Source organism: Felis catus, chromosome A3 (genome assembly GCF_018350175.1).
Source record: "Felis catus isolate Fca126 chromosome A3, F.catus_Fca126_mat1.0, whole genome shotgun sequence".
NCBI classification, from domain to species: domain Eukaryota; kingdom Metazoa; phylum Chordata; class Mammalia; order Carnivora; family Felidae; genus Felis; species Felis catus.
The window spans coordinates 39072745-39099600 of record NC_058370.1 but is presented as its reverse complement, the minus strand read 5'-3'; the positions used below and the strand labels follow the sequence as shown (position 1 = coordinate 39099600).

Below are 26856 nucleotides of genomic sequence, written 5' to 3'. Positions count from 1 at the left end.
ATCGTAAAGAATCCAACTAAAACAAAGTTTAAAACTATTTCAGATGTGCAAGTATATTGGAGCCAATATTTTATTTTAGAGATCTGTGTTGTGTTTGACAAGTAACTCTTTGTACTGCAATTCTGTGGCCTTCAATTAAAAAAAAAAACATGAAAGTAAATTGCTGTGATGTCCTTTTTCTACTTAATTAATTATGATATATGTTTATTTGCAAATTAGTCAGATTAATAATAGAAAGGAGATTCATAAAGATCTGCAGTGCTTTTTATTAAAATGTTTTTTGTAATAAATTAGGGAAAAATATGGTCCTATTTTTTGACAGAATACTGTATGCCAGATCAACAAATGCTCTAATGAACAAGTATCAAACATTTGTTGCATTTATTCTGACATTTCCAGAAGAGTTTGGATATTTCAAGAAGATCATAAGAAGTCTTAGTTCCTAATACATATGCTGTTGTGTGTGAAGGTTTTTTTTCTCCCAACATAAAATATGTTGTCTTTTGTGTTATTGAATAGTTAAAAAAATGAACTGTCGCAGATGCTAAAACTGGGTATTCAACATACTATATTTGACTCAAATGTTCACAGAGTGTGATGCAAACAAATGTTCTCTCAACTTACATCCAGGATAGCTAAAATATTACTTTAACACATGTTAAAAGTAGAGCACTGTAACTATTTGGCTAGATATAATTCCGGGCTGTCTAAGTTGAGTAATTTCCTCAGGCATTCCAACTTTGATCAACCACAGCAAGAACTTTTAGCATGTCTGTAAAGCAGCCAGTGCATCTGTAAATATGTCCTGAGGTAGAGAGAAAAGAGAATGCCAAAAAAAGAAAGAATACTTTGTCATTAAGGAGCAGTTACAGAATGAAAATGGAAAGTTTTTTGTTTCCCTAGGAACTCTTTTTAGATCATTGAGCCTCTGATGTCTAAGTATGCCCTGTGGTTCTGTATTAATGAATGAAAGATACCTCATTTGGGCCTAGTAAAAATGTTTTTGGCTAACTCTGCTGCTGAAACTTATTGGTTAGAGTCCATTAATTCTTAAACTTTCCAGTCTTTCTTAATGTAATGTTAAGTGGCTAAAAATCTAACATAAACAATAGTATATATCAGTCAAGTGGGTCTTGCTTGTTTTTAATTGGCTAGTATTTGAGTGAAATATGATCCTATTTTAGAGAATAGTTCTAAGTTCGTTTTCAACACATGGATGAAAGAAAAAAAAGGTTTTCTGGGTTTTGTTTTCAGTGACCTGAAAATGAATTTGCAAATATCTACTGGTTTCTATACAGAAGCATTAACTAAGAATATTTATAATGGTAAATTGCCCTGTGCTATGTTGGGAGCTGCATGTTTCTCATATTTTTAGACACAACATGCTCCTATCACATTGATATCACTTGGCCTGAAGATCTTTCAAGGAGTTAACAATTACTCGCAAAGTGGATATTAAATGGAATGTTCTGTCTAGCTTCTTTCCAACCATGTTGTCTACAGTCTCATGGTAACAAATACTTTGACCTTTTAATTAGCTCCAGTTGTGAAAATTCTCCTTTTTAGGTCAATATTGTATCAGACATTACGACAAATCCATAATCTTGTAATTTCCTTGTGGCAGATCTCTATTGTCCACATTCTTCAGTCAGTCAGTCAGTCAGTCAGTCAAAACAAGGTTAACCCAGTTAAATAACATTTACTAGTAGTAGGGGCACCTAGGTGGCTCAGTCGGTTAAACATCCGACTTTGGTTCAGGTCATGATCTTGAGGCTCATGGGTTCAAGCCCCACATTGGGCTCTGTGCTGACAGCTCAGAGCGGGGATCCTGCTTCGGATTCTGTGTGTCCCTCTGTCTCTGCCCCTCCCCTGCTGGTGTTCTGTTTCTCTGTCTCTGTCTCTCTCTCAAAAATAAAACATTAAAGATTAAAAAAATTACTAGTACTAAAAAAAAGTTTTATCGTAGTTTTACCATCTTTTCATGGTGCTCCCCCCCCCCCAACCTGGACAAGTCAGGCAGTATATATTGGTAGATTTATACCTTTTTAAGCCCATCCCCTGTATCCTGAAAGAGGTGTAGAGAAATGGTGAATGGGAAAGTTGTGGAGGATAGGTAGGGGAAGGGCAAGGCCTGGGTAAACTAATTGTGATTTTCATGGACAGGGTACTTGAGCAGATTTCTGAGTTGGTTACCTTGTTACTGTTTCTTTGTTTATCCAAGAATTTTTCTTCCTGTAAATATTGTCCATCTGAATGCCATAATTTCTTCAAATTTAATGCTTATTTAGTTTCATGTGCTTATTGCTTCGATCTTGAAATCATTACAGTTCACACTGAGATGAGGGCCAACTTTCTAAAACAATGTGGAATCTGATATCTAATTTATAGATAGGTTCTTACTATCCTTTAATTATTTCACCTGATTTCCTCTTGTCTTTTTTTACGTTACCTGAATATTGAAGCCCCCACCCCATGGAGCTATGTAAGCTGTGTGTGTGCGTGTGTGTGTGTGTGTGTGTGTGTGTGTGTGTGTGTGTGTGTTTTGTTTTTTGAGTTTTTCTGCTCCAAACTACTAGCTCCAAAGAATATCGTGTTTTATCATTTTGATATGTCAGTTCACCATTAAATAAAGTTCCATATGAAGTAGACTAATGGTGACCAACATAATCTTGAGAAGAATACCATGATTCATCTTTCTTCTTGTGGATTCTGGGTAGAAAGCTTATCTGACTTGTTTGGAGAAGCAGAATAGTATTATAAATTCTAATTGTCATAATCAGAAGATATGTGGCATTTGACACTAACCTGGCTCTTCCTAGTAAAGTGTGTTGACACATTGTAGTTAGACTACAGTGCTTGTAGTGGCTTACTTCTGTATTTGTTCTTCTTGTTTACGCAGCAAGAAGAAAGAATATTCAGTATTTTAAATATTCAACTAAGCATGAGAATGAAATCATGATTTGTTGTTCGGACTGGCATTTGTGTCAAAGAGCTACTTTGCCTGAAATCTGTATCGTGTATTCAGTTTTCACTGAAGACTTAGCAAAGCTCAGATTTTGCAACAGAAACTTAATACCTTATTAACCATTAGGTCAGAGGTTGCAGAAGAGACAGTTCACAGATATGTGTTGATTGGCTGTTAGACTAGTTCATAAAAATTGGAATTTGTTGCCAACATTTAAAAATTAGGAGACTAAAAAATATGTATTTCTAGCTTCTATTGAAAAAATGATACCTGGCTACATGGAGCATGCATTCTCTCAGGCCTGCAGTCTGCCAGTTTTAAGTATAGGAGGCTTTGTAATTAAGATTGTATTTTCAGTTCAAGGTAAAGCTGAAAATAAGGCTTGGGCAGATACTCCAACTTTTGTCTTGTTGGAAAGGCCTAGAAAATGAATTGATAGCTTAACAGGGATTTCTACCAAAAGTAAGGGTAAAAGTGGAATGAGCTTTGATTTGAATTTTTGCAATTGGAATTGGACTGAAATATTAACTTATTATTTTGAAAATGAACTTCAAATCAAACTAAAGACTTTTCAAAAAATTTCCCATCAAAGCAGTTTGAACCAGAACCAAAGTATCTCACTCCAAAGAGTTTAGAGCTGGAGCTAAAGCAGATCAAAATACTGTATGGCCCAACTAAACTTGAACTAAATTGTTCCTTTATTTACTTCTTGTCTCAGGAGTAAAATATTATTTTCAGTGTTTTGTGGTGAAGAATGTACCAGAAATGACCATAAGTACAAGCATATTGCATTGATTTCCAAACTTTTTCTTGCTAACCTCCTAAAGGACATTTAGCTTCCAACATCATTTATCTTATCTTGATTCCACTACTTCTAAATGGAAAACATACTTAGAAAAATCATTGATTTGCACATAATACCTGTGGCTGCATCTGTGATGATTATCCAGAAAGCTTTGTATGTTCTTTTCAGTAATTCTCTCATTTTATTAATCTTCCAGTTCACCTAATTTTTCTGCAGTAAAAGTTGAGTCTTGGCTTCCAAAGTGGTTAGCTTTTGTAGCCTCTCTTAGCTCACGTGTGCTTCCTTGCTTCTCACCTCTTCCATGCTTTTGCTGATAGATGCGTGGGAAAGCCTTCTTTAGATGAGGTTCACAGAGAAAGTGAAGTTAAACAGATTTTGGAATTCATTTAGGTTGGAGTTTCTCAAGGTGTGAGTTGTGGCCACCTGGATTAGAATCACTTGAGGTAGCTTTTTCAAAAAAATGAAAACATTCCCTATCTGCACCTCAGAGGACCTAAATCAGAATCTTTGGGGATGGGAATCTGGAAATTTTAGTTTTCTGATTCTTTTTAAAAGAACCTTTTTGTTTTGAGATAATTGTAGACTTACATGTAGTTGTAAGAAATAATACGGAGAGGGGCACGTGGGTGGCTCAGTCAGTTGAGTGTCTGACTCTTGATTTCAGCTTGGGTCATGATCTTGCAGTTCGTGGGTTCACATCCTACATTGGACTCTGCACTGACAGTGCAGAGCCTGCTTGGGATTCTCTCTGGTTCCCTCTCTCTCTGCCTCTCTTGCATGCTTTTGCTTGCTCTCTCTCAAAAATAAATAAACTTAAATAATACAGAGAGATTCCTTGGGTCTTTTACCCCACAATGGTAACAGTTAAAAAAAAATTGCAGTTAATCTTTTATTTTCAGAATTATACATTATAATTTCAAAAATTTTTAATGACGTATAATATACACATAGAAAAATATACACGTTTATTATAAGGGACAGCTCCTTGAATTTTTCAGAGTGAACATAGCCCCGTGGAACCAGCACCCAGATAACAAAACATTTGCACCCCTCCAGAAGGCCAGTTATGTCCCCTTCTAGTCATTCTGGGGTAAAGCCTGTTCTGAAATGGAATCATGCTGTAAATAAGTCTTTTGTGTCTGCTTTTTTTTTTTTTTTTTTGGTTAATTGAGGTGAAATTCACATAACACAAAATTAGTCATTTTAAAGTAATTGAGTGGCATTTAAAGATTTGTAATATTGTGCTACTGCCACCCTCTGTCTTATTCCTGGAACATTTTTATCTCCCTGAAAGAAACCGTGTACCATTAAGTGGTTGCTTTCCATTCCCTCCTCCCCTAACCCCATGGCAACCACCAGTCTGCTTTCTGTCTCTATGGATTTACCTGTACTGAATATTTCATATAAATGGAATCATACAATATGTGATCTTTTGTGTCTGACTTTCACTTAACATAATGTTTTTAAGGTTCATTCACATTGTAGCATGTATTAGTACTTCCTTCTTTTTTGTAGAGTATAATTCAACATTGTTCATGTATATGCCACAGTTTATTTATCCCTTCATCTATTGACAGGCAGATCTAAGTTGTTACTACTTTTTCCCATTTGTGAAGAGTGTTGCTGTGAACATTCCTGTTACACGCATTTGTCTGAGTACCGAATTGCTAGATGATACTAACTCTTGTGTTTAACTTTTTGTGGAACCATCAAACTGTTTCCACAGCAGCTGAACCATTTTATATTACCAACAGCAGTGTATGAGGGTTACAATTTCTCTACATTCTTGCCAGCAGTTGCTATTTTTTGTCTTTGTGAGTATGGCCATCTCATAGGTGTGAGATGGTACATCATAGTGGTTATTATTTTTATTTCTTTAATAATTACTGATGTTGAACATCTTTTCATGTGCCTGTTGACCACTTGTGTATCTTCTTCAGAGAAATGCCTATTGGAGTCTATTCAAGTCCTTTGGCCATTTTTTAATTGGGTTATATTTTGGTTATAATTGGAAGTTGGAGTTCTTAATATGTTCTAGATACTGTACTACTATTGCAAGTCTGGAATTATGTCAAAATAAACACTTGAAAAATAAATTGTAACTACCGCTGTAGTGTTGTCTCCCCATTATAGCCCTCTGACCATGCCCTATCTCCTGTCCTGTTTCATTTTTCTCCATCATATTTACTGCTATCTAATATGCCATCTAATTTATTTAGTTTTTTATTGTCTGTCTCTCTTATCTAGAACGGAGGCTCCATGTGGGCAAGGATATTTTTCTGTTTTGCTATATCCACATGGTTTACATTATGGATTTACAAACTATGGCCTGAAAGCCAAATCTGGACTGCTGCTTGGTTTTGAACAGTCTGCAAGCTAAATATGGTTTTTACTTTCTTAAATGGTTGGAAAAAAAGGTCAAGAGAAGAATAATATTTCATGACACCAGAAAATGTTGTGAAATTTAAATTTCAGTGTTTATAAATGAAGTTTTATTGGAACAAAGCTATGCTTATTTGTTTTTGTATTTTCTCTGGCTACTTCCATGCTAGAAAGGCAGAGTTGAGTAGTTGTAGAATTGCCTGTGTGGCCCACAAAGCCTGAGCTGTATAATATATCTGGCTCTTTACAGAAAAGATTTGCCTGGCACATAGATGTCCAATAAATATTTGTTGAATGAATGAAACTTAACCTATGCTACCACAGAGGTATCTAAAGTGGAAGTCCTTCAGTAATCCCATTCTTGAGAGTTTGAGTTTCATTAGCTGCTAAACAAACAAACCAACAAAATATCCCCAAATGATTTTTTGGTAAATACATTTTCATTGGTCTCTATTCATCCTGTAAATAATGATGATTGATGATAAAATACTAGAGAATTTGTAATTCTTAGGATAGTGTCAGGTAGGATATGTATACACAGGTTTTATCAGGGTTAGTTTGAGAAAGGCTATAACAACATGGAGTGTACATCCTGTTTTTATTACTCTATTTAAAAGAGATTCAACAGCTAGTTTGTTTCAGAACCTGTTTATTTTTTCCCTTTCTCATCAGCTTTAGATTAATAAAGCTAACCTGCATGCTAATGAAGGTAGTGATTAAAATAATTTTGATATCTTAGCATACTTCATGTGAATAAGAAACCATATTATCACATAATTTCATTCTACTGTATTTTATTCATCTAATGGTGTGTTTGTTGATTTGTACTTGAATAACAGGGTATGAATACTAACATACCAGTAATTTCCTGTAAATGTCTAACTTCTTAAAGGGAGATTAGAAATTGGACAAACATAAATCATTTTATATAAAAATGATTTTATATTGTGCCAGTCTAGTTTTTGTACAACATTTGAAAGCTAAATTGTTTGCATCTGTAAGAGCTGATAATAGAGGTCTCATAATAGATCCCCAGAGGTACAGTATACTCTATAGCCTTGCAAATAGTTCTTATTTTATGCTTTCAGCAAAGGATGTTAAATGGGTAATACAGGTTGTGGTTTGTAGTGAAAGAGTAATGCTTTGCAGATCTTTGCCTTGGCTCGGTGTTTGCAAATTTTACTAATAGGAAAGGGTTTACATGTCCTGATGGGGGTGTAGCTCCTGACTTGCATTTTTGGCTTTCCTGCTCTCTCTTTGCTGGGTTACACAGTCAGAGGGATCTTATTTTGTAAAACTTTGTCTCCTCTGAAAGTCATGAATAAACTTAAAAAATATTTTGCTTTTGGGGAGCGTGGGTGGCTCAGTTGGTTAAGTGCCTGACACTTGATATCAGCTTGGGTCATAATTTCGCAGTTGTGGGATTGAGCCCCACATTGGGCTTTGTGCTGACAGCATGGAGCCTGCTTGGGATTCTGTGTCTCCCTCTCTCTCTGCTCCTCCCCCACTCCTTCTTTCTCAAAATAAACTTGAAAAAATATTTTGCTTTTAAAATTTCATCTTTTAGAAGCTGAAAATGCTATTGCTTGAATTTATTTCATTTCTCTTGTTTTAATTGTGAAACAGTTGAATTCTTTTTTTTTTTTTTTAAGTTTCCTTATTTATTTTGAGAAAGAGCCAGAGTGTAAGTGGGCATGGGGCAGAGAGAGAGAGGGGGGAGAGAGAGGGAATCCCAAGCAGTCTCAGCACAGTCAGCGCGCAGAGCCTGCTGTGGGGCTTGAACTCACGAAACCTTGTGTGATCATGACTTGAGCCAAAATCAATAGTTGGATGCTTAACTGACTTAGCCACCCAGATGCCCTGAAAAGATTGAATTCTTAATACTCTATTACATTTTTCTGGTATTTCTCTATAAGGGTAACCTGTAAGAATCAATAAGTATCAGCTTAAGGGGTTACAGTTCACAATCATTCTATTTATATCTGGTTGTAATTAACTCCTATTCATTCATTCTGCAAATATTTATCAAGTAGCTACTAAGTGCCAAGCATTACGTTAGACATCTGAATACAATATCTAAAAAGACAAATTACTATACTTACCGGGCTTGACAGTCTATGAAGAGAATTAGACAAACAAAGTACATATAATGTCAAGTAGTAAAAAGTGCCATAAAGAACAATAAGATAGTAAGAGAAAAAAAATGGTTGGGGAAGTTTGGAGAAATGCTAATAACTCAGTAAGCAGAGTGCCCACAGATGTCATTTGAGTAGAGATCTGAATGAAATAGAGGAGAAAGCCATGCAAAGATGTTGGGGAAGGGAGTTTTTGGTTAGAGGGAAAATTATCCCATTATCTCTTCTTACTCAACCTATTCTTTATAACACTTTATCCCCATGGAACATCAGCTATTTATATATATGTATATGTGTATGTTTCTGCATAAACACACAGTCTTTATTTATTGGCTTTTTCTCCTATTAGAGTGACTCACTAAACTCAGCATTTCAAAGGAATGAATGAACAAATGTAAAATCCCTGAGGTGGGAATGTTCTCTGTGTGCTCATGGGATTACAAGGAGGTCAATGCGGCTTATAAATAGTATGTGTGAGGAGGGAGGGGCCAGATTATGTACGGTCTTGTACATCTTGGAAATTAAGACTTTAGATTTTATTCTGAGTATTATGGGAAACCATTATAGGTGTTTGAACATGAGAGTAACAAAATTTCTGACAAATTTTAAAAGGATTGCTTGCTACTGATTTGGCATAATGCTTTCTAGTTGAACAAACTGATTCAAGTCAGAAAATAAAAAAATGACCATTTAAAAAACTTAATGTATATTTTTTATAAGGGGAAAATTAGTATATAGGGTGATCAGTTTATATCAAATGAGAGATACACTTTTTTTGTCAGTTTTATTGAAGGGTAATTTATATACAACAAAATTCACCAATTTTAAGTGTACAGTTTGATTTTATGACAAATATGTACAATCATGTAATCACCATTGCAGTTGTATATAACATTTTCATCACCTCTAAAATTCTTTTTCTCTCTTTTTAAAGTTTGTTTATTTGAGAGAGAAAGTGTGAGGGAGAGGGGCAGAGAGAGAGGGAGAGAGAGAATCCCAAGCAGGTTCTACACCACTAGCACAGAACCTGATGTGGGGCTTGATCCCATGAACCTTGAGATCAAGACCTGAGCCAAAGTCCAGAGTTGGATGCTCAACCAACTGAGCCACCCAGGCACCCCCCAAATTCCCTTTTAATGCCTGTTTGCCTATCCCCTCCTTTTCATTGACCTCTGGCAACCATTATCTGCTTTTTATCATTTTGCCTTTTCTAGAGTTTGGATTAAATACAGTCATATGATATGTGGCCTTTTGTGAATGGCTTCTTTCACTTAGCATGATGCTTTTGAGATTCCTTCATCAGAAAGAGGCTCCAGGCTCTGAGCTGTCAGCACAGAGCCTGATGTGGGGCTCCAGCTCACAAGCTGTGAGATGATGACCTGAGCTGAAGTCAATACTTAACTGACTGAGCCACCAGGTACCCCGCTATTGTCTGTCTTCTTAATTTTAGCCATTTTATTTTTTATTTTATTTTACTTTTTAAAAAATTTATACAGGTTATGTAGTGGCATCTTATGGTTTTAATGTGCATTTCCTAATGACTAATGATGTTAATATGACTAATTTCATTATTTTCATGTTATTTGCAATCTGTACATAAAATTATTTGCCCATTAAAAATTTTGGATGGTTTGTCTTACTGAGTTGCTTGGATTTTTTTTTTTTTTATAATCTGGATACAAGGACTTTATTTTTATGTTTTGTAAAAATTTCTCCCAAGCTGTGGGTTGATTTTTTAAAAGAAACTTTTAATTTTAGAACAGTTTTAGATTTACAGAAAAATTCAGAAGGTAGTACAGAGAATTCCCATATACCTAATACCTGATTTCCCCTATTACTAACATCTACTTTAGTATGGTGTATTTTTCACAATTAATGAACTATATTGACACATTATTATTGCTAACTAAAGTCTGTACTTAAGATTTTATTCATTTTTACCTACTGTAAACAGTTTTTCTGTTCCAAAGGGTTTTTTACCTTAGATTATTATATTTTTCATCTTAGAAGTTCAATTTATTTATTTTCTTTATAGCTTCCTTTCTTTTTACCCTCATGTTTTTCTATACCTACTTGAATATATAGATTATGTTTATCAGAACTATTTTAACATTGTTAGCTACCTTTGGAATTGTTTGCTAATTCTATTATCTGTGTCATTTCTGGGTCTCTCTTCATTATTTGATACTTTCTTCTGGATATGGACCATAGTTTTCTGCTTATTTCCATGTGTGGTCATCTTTGATTTTATACTAAATATTGTGAATTTTGTATCTTTGGGAGTCGGCTATTGTGGAACTTCTTTGGGGCATACTTGTTCATTGAAATCATTTGGATTTTTTTTTTTTTTTGAGGCTTTGCTTTAAAACTTTGTTAGTGTAGGTCTACAGTAACCTTTCTAAGACTAATCTGGTCTAACTTTTGAGGCATTACCTTCTGAGACTTTCCCTGATAGCCTCACGCTGGCTGATGGGAACATGACCTATTCTTGCTTCTGTGTGAGCTCCAGAAATTGTTCAGCTTACTGTTTTCCAGAGCTTTTTTCTTTGGCCTTGGTAGTTTCCTAACAAATATATGCAGACTAAATACTTATTTAAAGACTCTGTATCTTTAGATCTCTCTCTTTGTAGCTCTCTCCTCTTTGTAACCTATACTGCATATTCTAACCTTCTTGGCCTCTTTGCACTCATAACTTTGTCTCCTCACTCTCTTTAGGGTTTCTCTTCCCTGTGCTATAGCCTGGAAAATATTTCTGGGAATTAAGTTGAGATGTCTGATTAGCATTTCTTCTTTCAGGATCACAGTCCTCTGCTGGCTGTTGATTGAACTCCATTTGCTATATATTTTGCCTGATTTTTCTACTTAGGAAGATCAGTATAATCCCTATTATGACTTCAAAATCAGAAGCAGAAGTTCAGTGGACATACTTTTGAAGTTATAAATATATTTCAAAGTAGGAGAAATATTTTTGAAAAAAATGTTTCTAAGATATCCTTTAATTTTCTTTACCTTTTCTTATATATTTTTAAAATGTCAATTTAAATCATCATGCAGTAGTCATTTTCAGAATAACTTTGTGTTGTGATGAGCAGTGGGTGTTATGTGTAAGTGATGAGTCACTGAATTCTACTGAAACCAAGAGGTTAACTAACAAGAATTAAAAAAAAGAATAACTTTGTTTAGTTTGTGAAAAAATTGGCAGAGCTGATTAGCTGATATATTCCATTTCAAAGATTGTTGAAATAGTGTATACATTGGTGCAATCTTGTGTGTGTATTTTGGGAATTACTGCATATGGGTAGATGCTTCACATTTTCCTCACATTTCAGTTCCTTTTTCATACTTTGAAGATATACATGAGTAGGCAAAGGAGGTTATGTGAAGTAAAACAAAACAAAACAAAACAAAACCTTTGTAATGTGGTAATTTACTTATAATCTCTGTTCGGTTCTCAAAATATGAAATAATCTAAGGCAAGAATTCAGACTTCATCTGTTTTAAACCATAATCTTTCTTTGGTTGTGTTCTCTTTCCCAAGATTTAGTTATGAACTGATTGAGCTAGAAATATTAAGTTGGAAAGCCTTATTCAGAAGCATTACGCCTAATTATGCATACTCTTTCCAACATCTTATAAAATGCCTTTTCTTATTCGTGGTTTAATTTCTCTCTCAAGTTTCAAAGTTCTGATCCCCACCCCCCTTTTTTTTGTGTTCCCATTTCTATGATTTCCATGCCACGTAGTTAGTATTTCAAGCCTATGTTGTAAAATAGCCCCTAGTTTAGTCTCTCTGATTCCAGTCTTCTCCCCTTCCTTTTCATACAACATGTGAATGTCAATTAGTTTCCTTGACCAATATGCTAACCTTGACTTTCTCTTATACAGAAAGCTTGACTGGCTTCTCAGTGTTTTTCAGTCAGGTTCAGATTCTGATGAGTAGCATAGCTCTATCTTCATATTTGGCTCCAGTAAACCGTTTTTCCTGAATGTTTCTTCTGTGGCTCTGACACTTTCCCATTGCCTATATGTTGCTCACATCATTTTTACCAACTGTCATTTTCTACCTTCCTGGCTAGTTTTTACTTTTGTTTAATGTCCTTCAGGAAGCCTGCTGTAGGCCATTTCTTTTTGGGTGCTCAAAGCATTTATTATCTACTTACTCATATCTATTTAATTATATAACCTTTTTGTTATTTTCCATCCTGTGATCTTACTATTAATATTCTGTGGACAATTAGATTATCTAACTGCATTAGGACAAAAGCCCTTTTCTTCAATCCCTGACCCCTTTGCTCTAGTTGTAGGTACATACTAGGAAGATTTAATGTTTTGGTCAGTTTTTCTCGGATCTTGCAGAAATACAGGAAACTGGGGACATTTGTAGATGACTTGAGTTTTTTGGTGATCTATGGATTGATCCAGATTTGCCCTGATTTCTTAGATAGTATTGGTCTTACCTTAGAACAGAGTTAATTTTCTAGAATGTGAGGTAGAATTGTTCATTTTTATGGCCTTTAGTTATTTTGGAGTAGGCCTCTTAGATAGTATTGGTCTTACCTTAGAACAGAGTTAATTTTCTAGAATGTGAGGTAGAATTGTTCATTTTTATGGCCTTTAGTTATTTTGGAGTAGGCCTTTCATTTATGCAGTGACTCTCAGGAGTGTCAACCTAATCTTTCCGCCCCTGGGTCTTTTTTTCTTTTCTTTTCTTTTCTTTTCTTTTCTTTTCTTTTCTTTTCTTTTCTTTTCTTTTCTTTTCTTTTCTTTTCTTTTCTTTTCTTTTCTTTTCTTTTCTTTTCTTTTCTTCTTCTTTTTTTTTTAATGAAATCTTTTGGGACTTTGTCCCCATGATTTTTTTTTTTTTAATTGTAAGATTTTTTTATTGTTAGATTTTGTTCCCATATTTGTGGTGGGAGATTATGTATGATATTGTCTTGACATAACAAGACTAATGGTATATATTTTTATTTATTTATTTTTTTTAATTTTTTTTTTTCAATATTTATTTATTTTTGGGACAGAGAGAGACAGAGCATGAACAGGGGAGGGGCAGAGAGAGAGGGAGACACAGAATCGGGAACAGGCTCCAGGCTCTGAGCCATCAGCCCAGAGCCCGACGCGGGGCTCGAACTCACGGACCTCACGGACCGCGAGATCGTGACCTGGCTGAAGTCGGACGCTTAACCGACTGCGCCACCCAGGCGCCCCATGGTATATATTTTTAAAAACTGTATTCACAGTATTAGAAAAACAAGGCAGTATTTTTCTTTTAGATTTCAAATACATGACTGGCTTCTGATTCCAGGCTTTTATGTTCTATGTAGCCTGTTGATGTAAGCTTTTATTTTTTTTTCTTTATGATATCTTTTTAAAGATGTAATTCATATACCAAAGAATTCACCATTTTATAGTATACAATTCACTGGTTTTTAGTATATTCATAAAGTTCTGCAGCCGTCACCCTGTCTAATTTTAGTTCATCTGAATCACCCCCAAAAGAAATGCAGGATCTATTAGCTGTCACCCCCCATTCCCCCTTTCCTAACCCCTGGCAACCACTGATCTTCTTTTTGGATTTGCTTATTCTGGACATTTCATATAAATTGGATCATCCAATATGTGATCATTTGTGACTGGCTTCTTTCACTTAGCATTGTTTTTTAGGTTTATCTACATTTTGCCATGTATCAGTATTTCGTTACTTTTTATTGCTGATTAATACTCCATTGTATAGATATACCATGTTTTACTTATCCACTTTATCAGTTGGTGGATATTTGAGTTTGCAAAAATGCTGGAGTATGAGTATTGAATAAGCTGTTAAGAATATTTGGGCTCAAGTTTTGTGTAGACAATTCATTTCTCTTGGGTATATACCTAGAAGTGGAATTGTTGGGTCAAATGGTAATTTTATGTTTAAGTTTTTGAGGGGCTTCCCAATGTTTTCCAAAGTGGCATTACCATTGTACATTCCCACCAGCAGTGTATAAGGGTTTTAATTTCTTCATATCCTTGCCAGCACATCTGTCTTTGTGATTCTTTTTGATGTTATTGTAAGTGGAATTGTGGGTACGAAGTAGTATTTTATGTGGTTTTGATTTGCCTTTCCTTGATGTTGAGCATTTTTTCATGTGCTTATTGGCCATTTATGTATATTCTTTGGAGAAATGTTCATTCATGTCCTTTTCCCATTTTAAAATTGTGTTTTTATTTTAGAGTTGTGGGAAGTTTTTATATATCCTGGATACAAATCTCTTAAGGGTAAATGATTTGCATCCCTCCCCCCCAGTTCTGTGAGTTTTTTCTACTTTTTTTATTGTGTACTTTAAAGATTTATTTTTAAAAAGAGAGAGAGAGTAGGGGAGAGGGCCTTAGGGTGGGGGAGGTGGAGAGAGAGAAAAAGAGAGAGAGACACACACACACACACACACACTCCTAAGCAGGCTGCACGCTCAGTGTGGAGCCTGATGCAGGGCTTGATCCCACAGCCCTGGGATCATGACCTGAGTTGAAATCAGGAGACGTTCAACCGACTTAGCCATCCAGGTGCCCCTATTGTGTACTTTGAAACCCAAAAGTTTTTAATTTTGAAGAAGTCCAACTTACCTAGTGTTTTCTTTGGTTGCTTTTGCTTTTAGTATCATATCTAGGAAACCACTGTCTAAACATTTGCTCCAGTGTTTTCTTTGAATGGTTTTTATAGTTTTAATCTTTACATTTAGGTCTTTGTTTTACTTGGAGTTAAGTTGTATATGATGTGAGATAGCATCAAATTTTCTTCTCTTGAATTGAATATCCAGTTGTCCTAGCTCCACTTATAGAAGACTGTCTTTTCTTTATTGCATTTTCCTGGCATCCTTGTTGAATTGACCATAAATGTGAGTCTTCCTTTTTTTTTTTTAATTAAAAAAAAAATTTTTTTACTTTTATTTATTTTTGAGAAACAGAGTGAGACAAAGCGTGAGCGGGGGAGGGGCAGAGAGAGAAGGAGACACAGAATCTGAAGCAGGCTCCAGGCTCTGATCAAGGGGTCAGCACAGAGCCTGATGCGGGGCTTGAACCCATGAACTGTGAGATCATGACCTGAGCCGAAGCTGGACACTTAACCGATTGAGCCACCCAGGCCCTGTGAGGCTTCTGTCAATCCTATTACATTGATCTATATGTCTGTCCTTAGCTACATGCTTATATCACATCGTCTTTTTTTTTTTTTTTTAAGTAGGTTCCATGTCCAATGTGTGGCTCAAACTCATGACCCCAAGATGGAGAGCCACATGCTGCACTGACTAAGCCAGCCAGGCACCCCTATATTACCCCTATATTGCTGTATACCTTTTGATTGCTGTATTTGTGTAGTAAGTTAAAAAAAACCTAGAAGTGTGAGCCCTCCAATTTTGTTTTTTCTTTTCAAAGTGGTTTTGGTGGTTCTGCATCCCTTGCAGTTCCTTATGAAGTTTAGGATTAGTTTGTCAATTTCTGCCTGAAAAAAGGCAGCTAGGATTTGATAGGGGAGTGTGTTGAAGCAGATCAGTTTTGGAGAATATTGCTCTTAAAGCTATTAAGCCTTCTGACCTATGAACATGGCTGCCTTTCCATTTATTTAGGTATTCTTTAATTTTTTTCTCAACATGTTTTTTAGTTTTCAGTATATAAATCTTATACTTATTTTTTTGAATTTCTTCCTAAGTATTTTATTCTTTTTGATGTTATTGTAAGTGGAATTGTTTTCTGAATTTCATCTTCATATTGTTCATTGCTAATGTGTAGAAATATGATTGATTTTTGTACATTAATCTTGTATCTTGAAATCCTGTTGAACTTATCAGTCCTAATAGTTTTTAGTCAAGTCCTTAGGACTTTTTATTATCTTCAACTAAGAGGTAATTTTACTTTTTCTTTTCCAATTTAGACACTCATTATTTCTTTCTTTTACCTAATTGTTTTGTCCAGAATATCCAGTATAATGTTAAATAGAATTGACAAGAGTGAACTTTGCTATATTATTCTTGATCTTTAGGGAATACACAAATAATTTTTTGTTAGAAAATTCAAATCATATAAATAAAATTTACCATTGATCTTCCAAATCTTTCCTTCTCATCCCTCTCTCCTTGGGGGGCTTAACCAGCAAAACACGGTGTATTTATCTATATTTTTATATAATAAAAGCATAGGTTTGCACATGTGTTTTTTAAAAAATATTCAGTTTTTCACCATTAGTTATGATGTTAACTCTGGACTTTTTGTAGATGCCCTTTATCATGTTAAGGAAGTTCCATTCTGTTTCTAGTTGAGTGCTTTTCTCATAAAAGGGTATTAGATTTTATCAAATGCTTTTTCTATGTTTATTGGTATGATCCTGTTTGTTTTTTTGTTTTTTTTCTTTCTTTATTAACATGGTGTATCACATTAAGTTTCACATATTAAACCAAATTTACTTTTCTGGGATCCCTCTTATTCATGGTGTATAAGACTTCTTTATGTTTTGCTGCTTTTGGTTTGCTACTATCTTCTTGAGGATACTGTGTCCATATTCTCAAGATATATTCACCTGTAGTTTTCTTTCCTCATTGATGTCTTTGTCTTGTTTCGGAATCAGGGTAGTACTGGTATTGTACAATGAGTTGGGAAGTATTCTTTCCCTTTCTAGTTTTTGGAACAGTTTATAAAGGACTGACATTAAATTTTATTTAAGAATAACTGTATTTTAGGGGCATCTGTCTGCCTCAGTCGGAGGAGTATCTACAACTCAGGGTCATGAGTTTGAGCCCCACCCTGGGAGTAGAGATTACTCAAAAAAATAGATAAAAAACTAAAAAAACCCCACAAACTAATGATATTTTGATTTTTGTTTTTATCTCTTAGGATTCTCCATTTACAAATGCAGGAATGGGATCTAATCTAAATCTCTTGGGTGAAATTGAATGTGATGCCAGCATAATGGATGGAAAATCCTTAAATTTTGGAGCTGTTGGAGCACTGAGTGGTATGTGGACATTATAACACATTATCTCTATTCTTTAAAGAACTATGAATATTAAGATTTGATGCCTCCTAAAGACTTAGTCAATCCAGTGTTTTCTACCATTCTTGCTAGGAATAGTGTTGAAAATAAATTGTCTTCTTTTCCTTAATTTAAAACATGAAAATCTTAGGTGTGAATAGTTTTAAAGAAAACAGTGACAGCTTATGTTCAACTTTTTGTTAGAGTTTGATCATTCTCCTTCATTCCCTTGAGATTATAGACATGTAACATGTGAGTTAACATGTTCTATTAATTTTATAATTTTTGAAGTACACAAATAATATATTTCTTGTTAGGAAATTCAAATGATACAAATGAAATTTACCATTGATCTTCCAAATCTTTCTTTCAAATCCCTCTCTCCATGGGGGGCTTAACCAGTAAAATATAGTGCATTTATCTATATTTTTATGTAATAAAAACATAGTTTTGCACATGTGTTTTTTAAAAAATATATGTATATGTGTGTATATGTACATTGTATGTATTTTTTTCTTATACAGGATGTCTCAGATTTTTTCCCACATCAGTACATATAAGATATATCTAATATTTTGCAGTTCTTTTATTAAAGCGAAATATACATGAAATGCACAGATTTTAATTAGAAAGCTGCATGAATGAATGAGTGAATTAAAAATTATTGTCAAGTTAGCTAACATACAGTTTAGTTTTGGCTTCAGGAGTAGATTCCTGTGATTCGTCACTTACATACAACACCCAGTGCTCATCCCAGCAAGTGCCCTCCTCAGTGCCCATCACCCATCCCCCCACCTCCTCATCCCCTCAACCTCATCAACACTCAGTTTGTTTTCTGTATTTAAAAGTCTCGTGATTGTGCCTCCCTCTGTTTGTAACTTATTTTCCCTTCCCTTCCCCTGTGGTCTTCTGTTAAGTTTCTCAAATTCCACATATGAGTGAAATCATATGATATCTGTCTTTCTCTGACTTATTTCACTTAGCATAATACCCTCCAGTTCCATCCACGTTGTTGCAGTGGCAAGAGCTCATTCTTTTTCATCAATCAGTAGTATTCCATTGTGTGTGTGTGTGTGTGTGTGTGTATACACATATATATGCACAACATCTTTTTAATCCATTCATCAGTTGACGGACATATGGGTTCTTTCCATGATTTGGCTATTGTTAGCGCTGCTGTAGCGGGATTCTCGCATAGAGAGTCACGACACCGAGGCTTTTCTTTCCAGGAAGCAACTTTATCAGTGCCGGCATGGCTCAGTTGGCTTTGTACCTGAACAACTGAACTCTCAACGCCATGTGGCATAGTTTTTTATGTATTTTCTACTTCTTTGTCTCCCATATATGGTAACACACAAACATGCAGTCTGATTAAGTGATCTCATGATACAAGGTCATGAGGAATGTTACATATGCATATAGCCAGGTTGCCTTGAAGTTTTTTTTTTTTTTCATAGGGAAGGAAACATTGGGGTGCATGTGCCCCTTCGAGTCAGCATTTTTGTATCCTTTGGATAAATTCCTAGTAGTGTAATTGCTGAGTCATAGGGTAGTTCTATTTTTAATTTTTTGAGGAACACTGTTTTCCAGAGTGGCTGTACCAGTTTGCATTCCCATCAACAGTGCAAGAGAGTTTCCCTTTCTCCATGTCCTTGCCAACATCTGTTGTTTCTTGAGTTGTTACTTTTAGCCACTCTGACCCATGTGAGGTGGTGTCTCAGTGTGTTTTTTTTAAATTTTTTTTTTTAATGTTTCATTTATTTTTGAGACAGAGAGAGACAGAGCGTGAGCAAGGGAGGGGCAGAGAGAGAGCAAGACACAGAATCCGAAGCAGGCTCCATGTTCCGAGTGGTCGGCACAGAGCCCAACTCAGGGCTCGAACTCACAAATGCGAGATCATGACCTGAGCCCAAGTCGGATTCTTAACCGACTGAGCCACCCAGGCGCCCCTCAGTGTGATTTTAATTTGTATTTCCCTAATGATGAGTGATGTTGAGTATCTTTTCATGTGTCTGTTTACCATCCGTACATCTTTGGAAAAATGTCTATTCATGTCTTCTGCCCATTCCTTCACTGGGTTGTTTTACGGGTGTTGAGTTTGATAAGTTCTTTGTTGATTTTTGATAGTAACCCTTTATCTGATATGTCATTTGCAAATATTTTCTCCCATTCCATCAGCTTCCTTTTAGTTTTGTTGATTGTTTCCTTTGTTGTAGCTGCATGAATTTTTAAATGTACATAGCCATGTAAACCATTACCCAGATCAAGATGTAAAACACTTCCATGTCAAAATACAAAACATTTCTATAATCCCAGAGGGAGTCTTTATGCCTTTTTCTTGTCCATATCTCTCATACTCTGCTCCTACCTTCCCTCCTTATCCTCTTCTCTCCTAATTGTGACTTTAAGCACTGTAGATTAATTTGCCTCTTACTAAAATTTACATAATGAATCATACACCTTTGTGTCTATTTTTTGTTTGTTTTTTTTGTTTTTTTTTGTTTTTTTTTGCTTAACACTATGCCTATGAGATTAACCCATGTTTTGTGTCATAGTAATTTTTTCTTTTTATTACTTAGTAGTATTTTATTGCGTGAATATATAATAACTTATTTATTCTCCTTCCCGTGATAATTTGAACTGTAAAGAATAAAGCTCCAATGAATATTCTTGTACATGCCTTTTGATAGACATGTGTACTTAATTCTCTTGGGTATTACCCTAAGATTTGGAGTAAATAAATTTAGGTGCATAATATACTTTGCTTTAATAGTTACTGTTAGACAGTTTTCCAAAGTAGTTTTTACAGTCTCTACTCCCGCCAGCAGTGTATGGGCATTTTGGTTACTCTACATCCAGGCCAACATTTAGTATTGCTATTCTTTTTAAATTTCATCTGTTTTGATATCGGTGCAATGACATTATTGTTTTGATTTGAATTTCCCTGGTGACTAACAATACTGAGAACCTTTTGATATACTTACTGGCCTTTTAGATATTCTTGTTGCATAGTGTGTGTTCAAATGTCTTTTGCATATTTTGTATTGGATTATCTCTTTTTATTGATTTGTTCAAGTATTTTATATATTTTAGATACACATCCTTTGTCTGATACCTGTATTATGAATATCTCTTTCCAGTCTGTGGATTACCTTTTCACTCTTTAAATGCTATCGTTTGATGAACTGAAGTTTTAAATTCTAATGTTTACGTTACTAATTTTTTATGGTTATTTAAAAAAATATTTTATTTAAGAAATCTTTGTCTACCCAAAGTTCTGAAGATCATCTCCATTGTTTTCTTTGTTCTATTTTTTTTTAAGTGAGCTCTACACCCCAAGGTGGGGCTTGAACTCATGACCCCGAGATTAAGAGTTGCGTGCTTCACCAACTAAGCCCGCTACGCATCCTCATTAGTTCTGTTGTTTTTTACTCTTCACGTTTAGCTCTCTTATCAAGCTCAGATTAATTTTAGTGTATGTGAAATAGGAGCTGACATTAATTTTTTTCTACTTACGGATATCCAAATGGTTCATTGCCATTGTCAATAGAAAGGACAGTGCTTTCCTCACACAGCTGTGTTGGTAAATCAGGTGACTGACTATGCATGCAATGGCTCGTTTCTGTACCCTTGATCTATTCTATTGTCCTATTTATTGCCAGTGCCATACTGTCTTGATTACTGTAGCTTTATATTCTTTATATCTGGTAATATATTTTTATATTCTTCATATCTGGTAGTATGAGACTTCCAACTTCCTTTTTTTCTTTTTTTTATTTGTTTAAAGATTATATTGGCTATTGTAGGTCTTTGGCCATTTTCATAAAAATTAAAAAAAAATTTAATGTTTATTTATTATTTTGAGAGAGAGGGAGACACAGAGTGTGAGCAGGGGAGGGGCAGAGAGAGAGGGAGACACAGAATCTGAAACAGGCTCTAGGCTCTGAGCTATTAGCTCAGAGCCTAATGCGGGGCTCGGACTCACAGACCTTGGGATTGTGACCTGAGCTGAAGTTGAACACTTAACCTACTGAGCCACCCAGGCACTCCATTTTCGTAAAAATTTTAAATCAACTTGTCAACGTCTACAGTAAAACCTTGCTGGAATTTTGATTGGTATTGCATTGAAAGTATGGAACATTTGTGGAGAACTGATGTCTTAACAGTATTGAGTATTCCATCCCACAAACATAGAATATGTATTTTTACATAAATATTGCTCATTTTTTCTCAGCAATGTTTTATTTTCAGTATAAATTCCATGTATATATTTTATTACGTTTATTCTAGATACTTAGTTTTTTGATGCTATTATAAAGTACGTATATTTTAAATATTGATATCTAATTGTTTTATTGTATTTAGAAATACAATTGAGTTTTGTATATTGGCTTTGAATTCACTGTCCTTGATAAATTCACTTATTAATTTGAAAAAGTTTGAAAAAATAAGTCCCCATGAAATTTTATATACATAATTACCTATGACTCATGTAATTTTGCTTTTTTCTTTCCAATATATATGTAAACTTTTTATTTTTTTCTTACATTATTATACTGGCTGTGACATCCAGTGCAATGCTGAATATAAGTGGTGATAATGTATATCCTTGCTTGATTCTTGATCTTAGAGATCAAGATCATTCTGTGTGCTCTGCTAGCTTTTGGATTGTTATAGATACTCTTTATCAGATTGAAGAAGTTCCTTTTTAATCTTAGTTTGCCAATAGTTTTTATTATAAATGGATATTGAAAATTATCATTAAGGGCTTTTCTGTATCTATTGAGATGAAGGTTTTTCCCCCTTATATTGTTAAATATGATGAAATTTGTGATTGATTTTTGAATATTCCCTTCATGGCATAAAATCTTGGTCGTGTTTTTATCTTTTTATATTCTGCTGGATTCAAGTTGTTGATGTTTAATATTTTGACATCTATGTTCATGTATGTGTAAAAATTGGTTTCAATTTTCCTTTCTTGTAATATTATTTTAAGGTTTTAGAATCATGTTATGGCTGGCCTCATAAAATGAATTGAAGATTTTTTTTTTTTCACTCCCTTTGATAGAGTTTATGCATGATTGGAATGATTTCTTCTGAGAATTTATTAGTTATTCTAAATTAGTGGAGTTTTCTTTGAAGGAAGTTTTAAAAAATGGGATTCAATTTCTTTAATAGTTATAAGATTATATTTTCTTTTTCTTGTGTGTGTTTTCAAGGAATTTGTCTTTTTCATATGAGTTGTCAAATGTATTTGCCTAAAGACTTTATTAGTTTTCTTTTTGATTTCTAGTTTAATTTCACTGTGGCCAGAGAACATCTTCTGTATGATTCCAGTCCCTTGAAACGTTTTGAGACTTGCTCTATGGCCCAGTTTATGGTGTGTTTTGATAAACACTCCACGTGAACTTTATTTTTTTAATAAAGTTTATTTATTTATTTTGAAAGAGAGAAAGAGAGTGGGTAGGGGCAGAGAGAGAATCCCAAGTAGGCCTTGTGCTATTAGCGCAGAGCCCAATGCAGGGCTTGAACTCACAAACTGTGAGATCATGACCTGAGCCAAAACCAAGAGTCAGACGCTTAACCGACTGAGCTACCCAGGAGCCCCATTCCATGTGAACTTTAGAAGAGTATGTATTTTGTAGTTGTTAGGTGTGTGTTCTGTATGTGTCAACTAGGTCAATTTGGTTATTCACTTCTTCCAATCTTCTATATCCTTTCTGATTCGTGTGGTAGGTAAGAAAGGGTATATCAATTAATTTTAATTTTAATTTCTTTTATTGTGATATTTTATTGGGATTTAATGAAATTTCATGTATTAAAAGCCATTAGCGTTTCTTTGTGAACTGACTGTTCCATATCTCTTGTGGTTTGCCTTTTAACTTTATTTATAATGTGCTTTATTATATTGGAATTTAAAATTTTTATTTGTCAAGGTTTTACTTGTTCTTTTGTGGCTTTTGTGTTTTGCATTTCTTAAGGTTTCTCTTATAATTATAAGTACAGTTAATTTATATTTTCTTCTAATACACTTATAATTTATTTTTCATTTACTTCTTTAAGAAATAACCAACAAATTGTCCCTATACAATTTGTTGAATAATAATAACAATAACAACTACCATTTATTGGGTGATTGTTGCATACTATGCATTGTTCTCCAGTAGCTTACGTATACTTAGTCACTTAGTTCTCACAATTACCTTTTGACATCAGTACTTTTATCCCCTTTTCACAGATAAGGAAACTGAAATACAAAAGAGGTTTAGTAATTTGTCCAAGGTTGCTGTATCAGTCTGGGTCTAACTAGGAGACAAACCACACAGTAGATAAAATAGAAGTTTAATATAAAGGATGATTAAACAGTGATAGGAGAGTAACTATATAAAGATGGAATGAAAACTCAAAATGTGTTCTAGGGCAGAGGGAGAATACCCAAGTAAGGATAGACTTGAAAGGAGATTCAGACATCAGTAAAGAAGGTATGGTTGCAGCTCACTGTGGGGCAGAGTAGTTGTTGGGTTACCCAGGCCACAGTGACTGTGAGACCAGGAACAATCCTGTGGGGCACATGTGAGCTCAAGCTGGTGGGCAGATACACAGGGGTCAGGAAACTATGGGAACTGAACCTCTGTTGCACAGGATAAAGATTGGGCTTTTGGCTCACGAGGCAGTGTTCCCCATAGGACACTTTGCTGTTTGTGCTTGTGAGGCTGAGAAGGTGTGTGACGAGCTGGGCACAGTCCTGTTCTTTCTGGGGCTGTCAGCTATGCTGTTGTAGTTTGAATCAGGAGCTGGGGAGAACATGTGGTGGCCAAATGCTGGAGAAAGCTGCACTCTGCAGGCCCTTAGCACTGGGGAATACCATGTGGGCCAAATAGTGAAGAAGAACTGACATTCTGCAAGCCTGGCTAAGAAGGCACTGTTCCTTCTGCAGTATGTCTCCAATGCCCTCTACTGATAAAGTTACTGGTGTGCCAGCTGGCAAAAGGAACACATTTAAAGGGTTCATATCTATTTCCACAGGTCAGGCAATGAAGGGAGAATCTGTAGCTGAGAAGTAATAGATTGATAGCCAGTACAGTCATAAAACAGTCTGACTCCCATCACTCTGTGTTCTTTCTACCTCTCACATAGAGTCTATCTTTTCATACTCATTTGAACTACTGTCTGTGTCATGGATTAAATGTCCAAATGCATGTGTGTCTGTGTCTGAATGGTAGCTTTATTCTATTCAATTGATGTATTTGTCTGTTTGTACCCAAATCACACTCTCTTAATTAAGAATAGATTTTAGTAAGAAATGGTATCTTGTAAGGTAAATATCTCTTCATTTTTTCCCAAAGTGTTCTCTTCCTGATGAGTTTAAGAGTCAGCTTGACATACATCATAGAAATCCTTTTGAAGTTTTGATGGAGAATTTGTTGATTTGAATTTATAACTTGATTTGACAATTATTAAAGTGTTTATAATATTGAATCATCATATACAGAGATGTAAAAATTTTTTTTAATGTTTATTTATTTAATTTTGAGAGACAGAGCAAGCATGAGTCAGGGAGGGACAGAGAGAGAGGGGGAAAGAGAATCCCAAGCAGGCTCTGTGCTGTCAGCACAGAGCCTGATGCTGGGCTCAAACTTAAGAACCATGAGATCATGATCTGAGCTGAAATCAAGAGCTGGATGCTTAACTGACTGAGCCACCCAGGCACCCGTGCAGAGATATAGTTTAAGAGCTAGCACATGTTTTTGTTGTTTAGCTAAATGATTTTGTTTTGAGGCAATATAGTGACTTTAATTTGAGTTTTTATAGTCTCTTTATATCCCACTACTGATTTTTTTCTTTTTTTGGCATTAATGATATCCTGAGAGGCATCCATTGATTAGTGGTTAAGGGTATGGTCTCTGGCATTAGCTGCTTCTGTTAAAATCTTAACACTGTGATCTTGGGTGGGTAACTTAACCCTCTGTGCAAATATTTCCTCAGTAATCAGGTTTCGTAAGTATACTTATATGATAGAGTTGAGAGATCACTGAAATAACCTGATACATTTAAGGGTTTGGCAGTGAGCCTGGCATATATTAGATACTGAGTTACTATCACTATCTTCGGTCATCATCACATTGTCATATTTGTCATTGTCATTGTCATCATGGCACCGTTTTTCACACTAACACTTGCTGTCCTATCATCCCTTCCATATATACATCCTCTTCTCACTTTTCTTCACATTCTGTTTTCTGTTCTGGAAACAATCTGAACCATATTTTAGGTTACCAACCTGTATACACTTGACCTCTTTTCCCCACTCTTACCCAATTTGTAGGATATTCTCTTTATTCTATCTCTCCTGTAGGTGAGATTTAAAATTTTTGGCCATTAATTCCTCCTCCTATGTTTGTAATCATGTTTATGCTTTAGAGGAAATTCAATTTTTGGTAGTAGATGCCACACTTTCATTACTTTTTTTATTCTATTCTGTAATCTACTAACAAGAAACCTAATTTAAGTATATATTTCAAATTCAGTCTTCGCTGCTGTAGCACATGACAAAACTGAGAATGTATGTTTTATATTCTTTTCTTGCATCTGCTAGGTATTCATATGTTTGTTGATTTTATCCTTATTGTTCATGATAATTGAGGGTTTTCATTAGTATGTATATAAGAGTTTTCTAAGATATTTTAAAGTTGTTTTATTGAAACACCACAAAACTGAGTGGGAAACTTGAAGGCATTTTTCTGACTCCATTTTCTGCCAATTTTATTTTATAGGAATCAAGAACCCAGTCTCAGTTGCAAACAGACTCTTGTGTGAAGGGCAGAAGGGCAAGCTCTCGGCTGGCCGAATTCCTCCCTGGTAACAGCTTTGTTCTGCCTGACTTTCCCTGAGTCTTTGGTCTTTGGTGCATGCGGTGTTTGAAGGCTATTTTTATCCACAGAAGGCTGATGCTATTGGTTACACACCAGCAGTAGCTTGCCTTTGAGAGGAAGACACACTTTGTTCTGTAATCTTGGAACATTTTGTACTTGATAGAGCTTCAGATGGAATAGAATATTACAGATTAAAGCAGAAAAGAAATCAGAGTTAATTTTTGGTTTTGTAGTTGATTACAGAGATGTTTTTGCTGTTACTAAGTGCACAGTTGGGTCTTTTATTATGAAACTTTAAAAATTCAGAGTCCAAACTGATTTTAATTTTGAGATGATCTTAGACTAAAAGTACTTAATTTTTCTCTTCTGGAGAAACACACTATGATGTTAAGATTAGTAAGATTACATCTTTTCTCCAACATTAACATACAGTTTTCATTAAAAAAAACTTTGAACTTTTGAAGTTTTTATAAATGTAGAATGAACACAGTGAAAAGCCCTCATGAACCTTATACCTGGCTCCAATAATTACATTGTTTTTGCCCTTCATCTATTTCACTCATCTTTCTTTTTCCTTTTTGTAGTATTTTAGTTTTTATTTAAAGAATTTTTTAAAGTTTGTTTGTTTATTTATTTATTTGTTTATTTTAAGCAGTCTCTACACCCAACATGGGCCTTGAAATCATGACCCC

General features: G+C 34.9%; 1 protein-coding gene across 18 annotated transcripts in view; it reads left to right on the top strand.

The window, feature by feature from the left end:
* The window catches only part of TASP1 (taspase 1), a 298108-nt gene that overhangs the window by 24105 nt on the left and 247147 nt on the right, over positions 1-26856 (top strand). For all 18 annotated transcript variants that reach the window (XM_045053884.1, XM_045053888.1, XM_045053885.1 and 15 more), the window contains 2 exons: positions 17153-17273; positions 26066-26150. In XM_045053884.1, coding sequence (XP_044909819.1) covers positions 17153-17273; positions 26066-26150 — 206 coding nt within the window. The remainder of the gene's footprint in view (positions 1-17152; positions 17274-26065; positions 26151-26856) is intronic.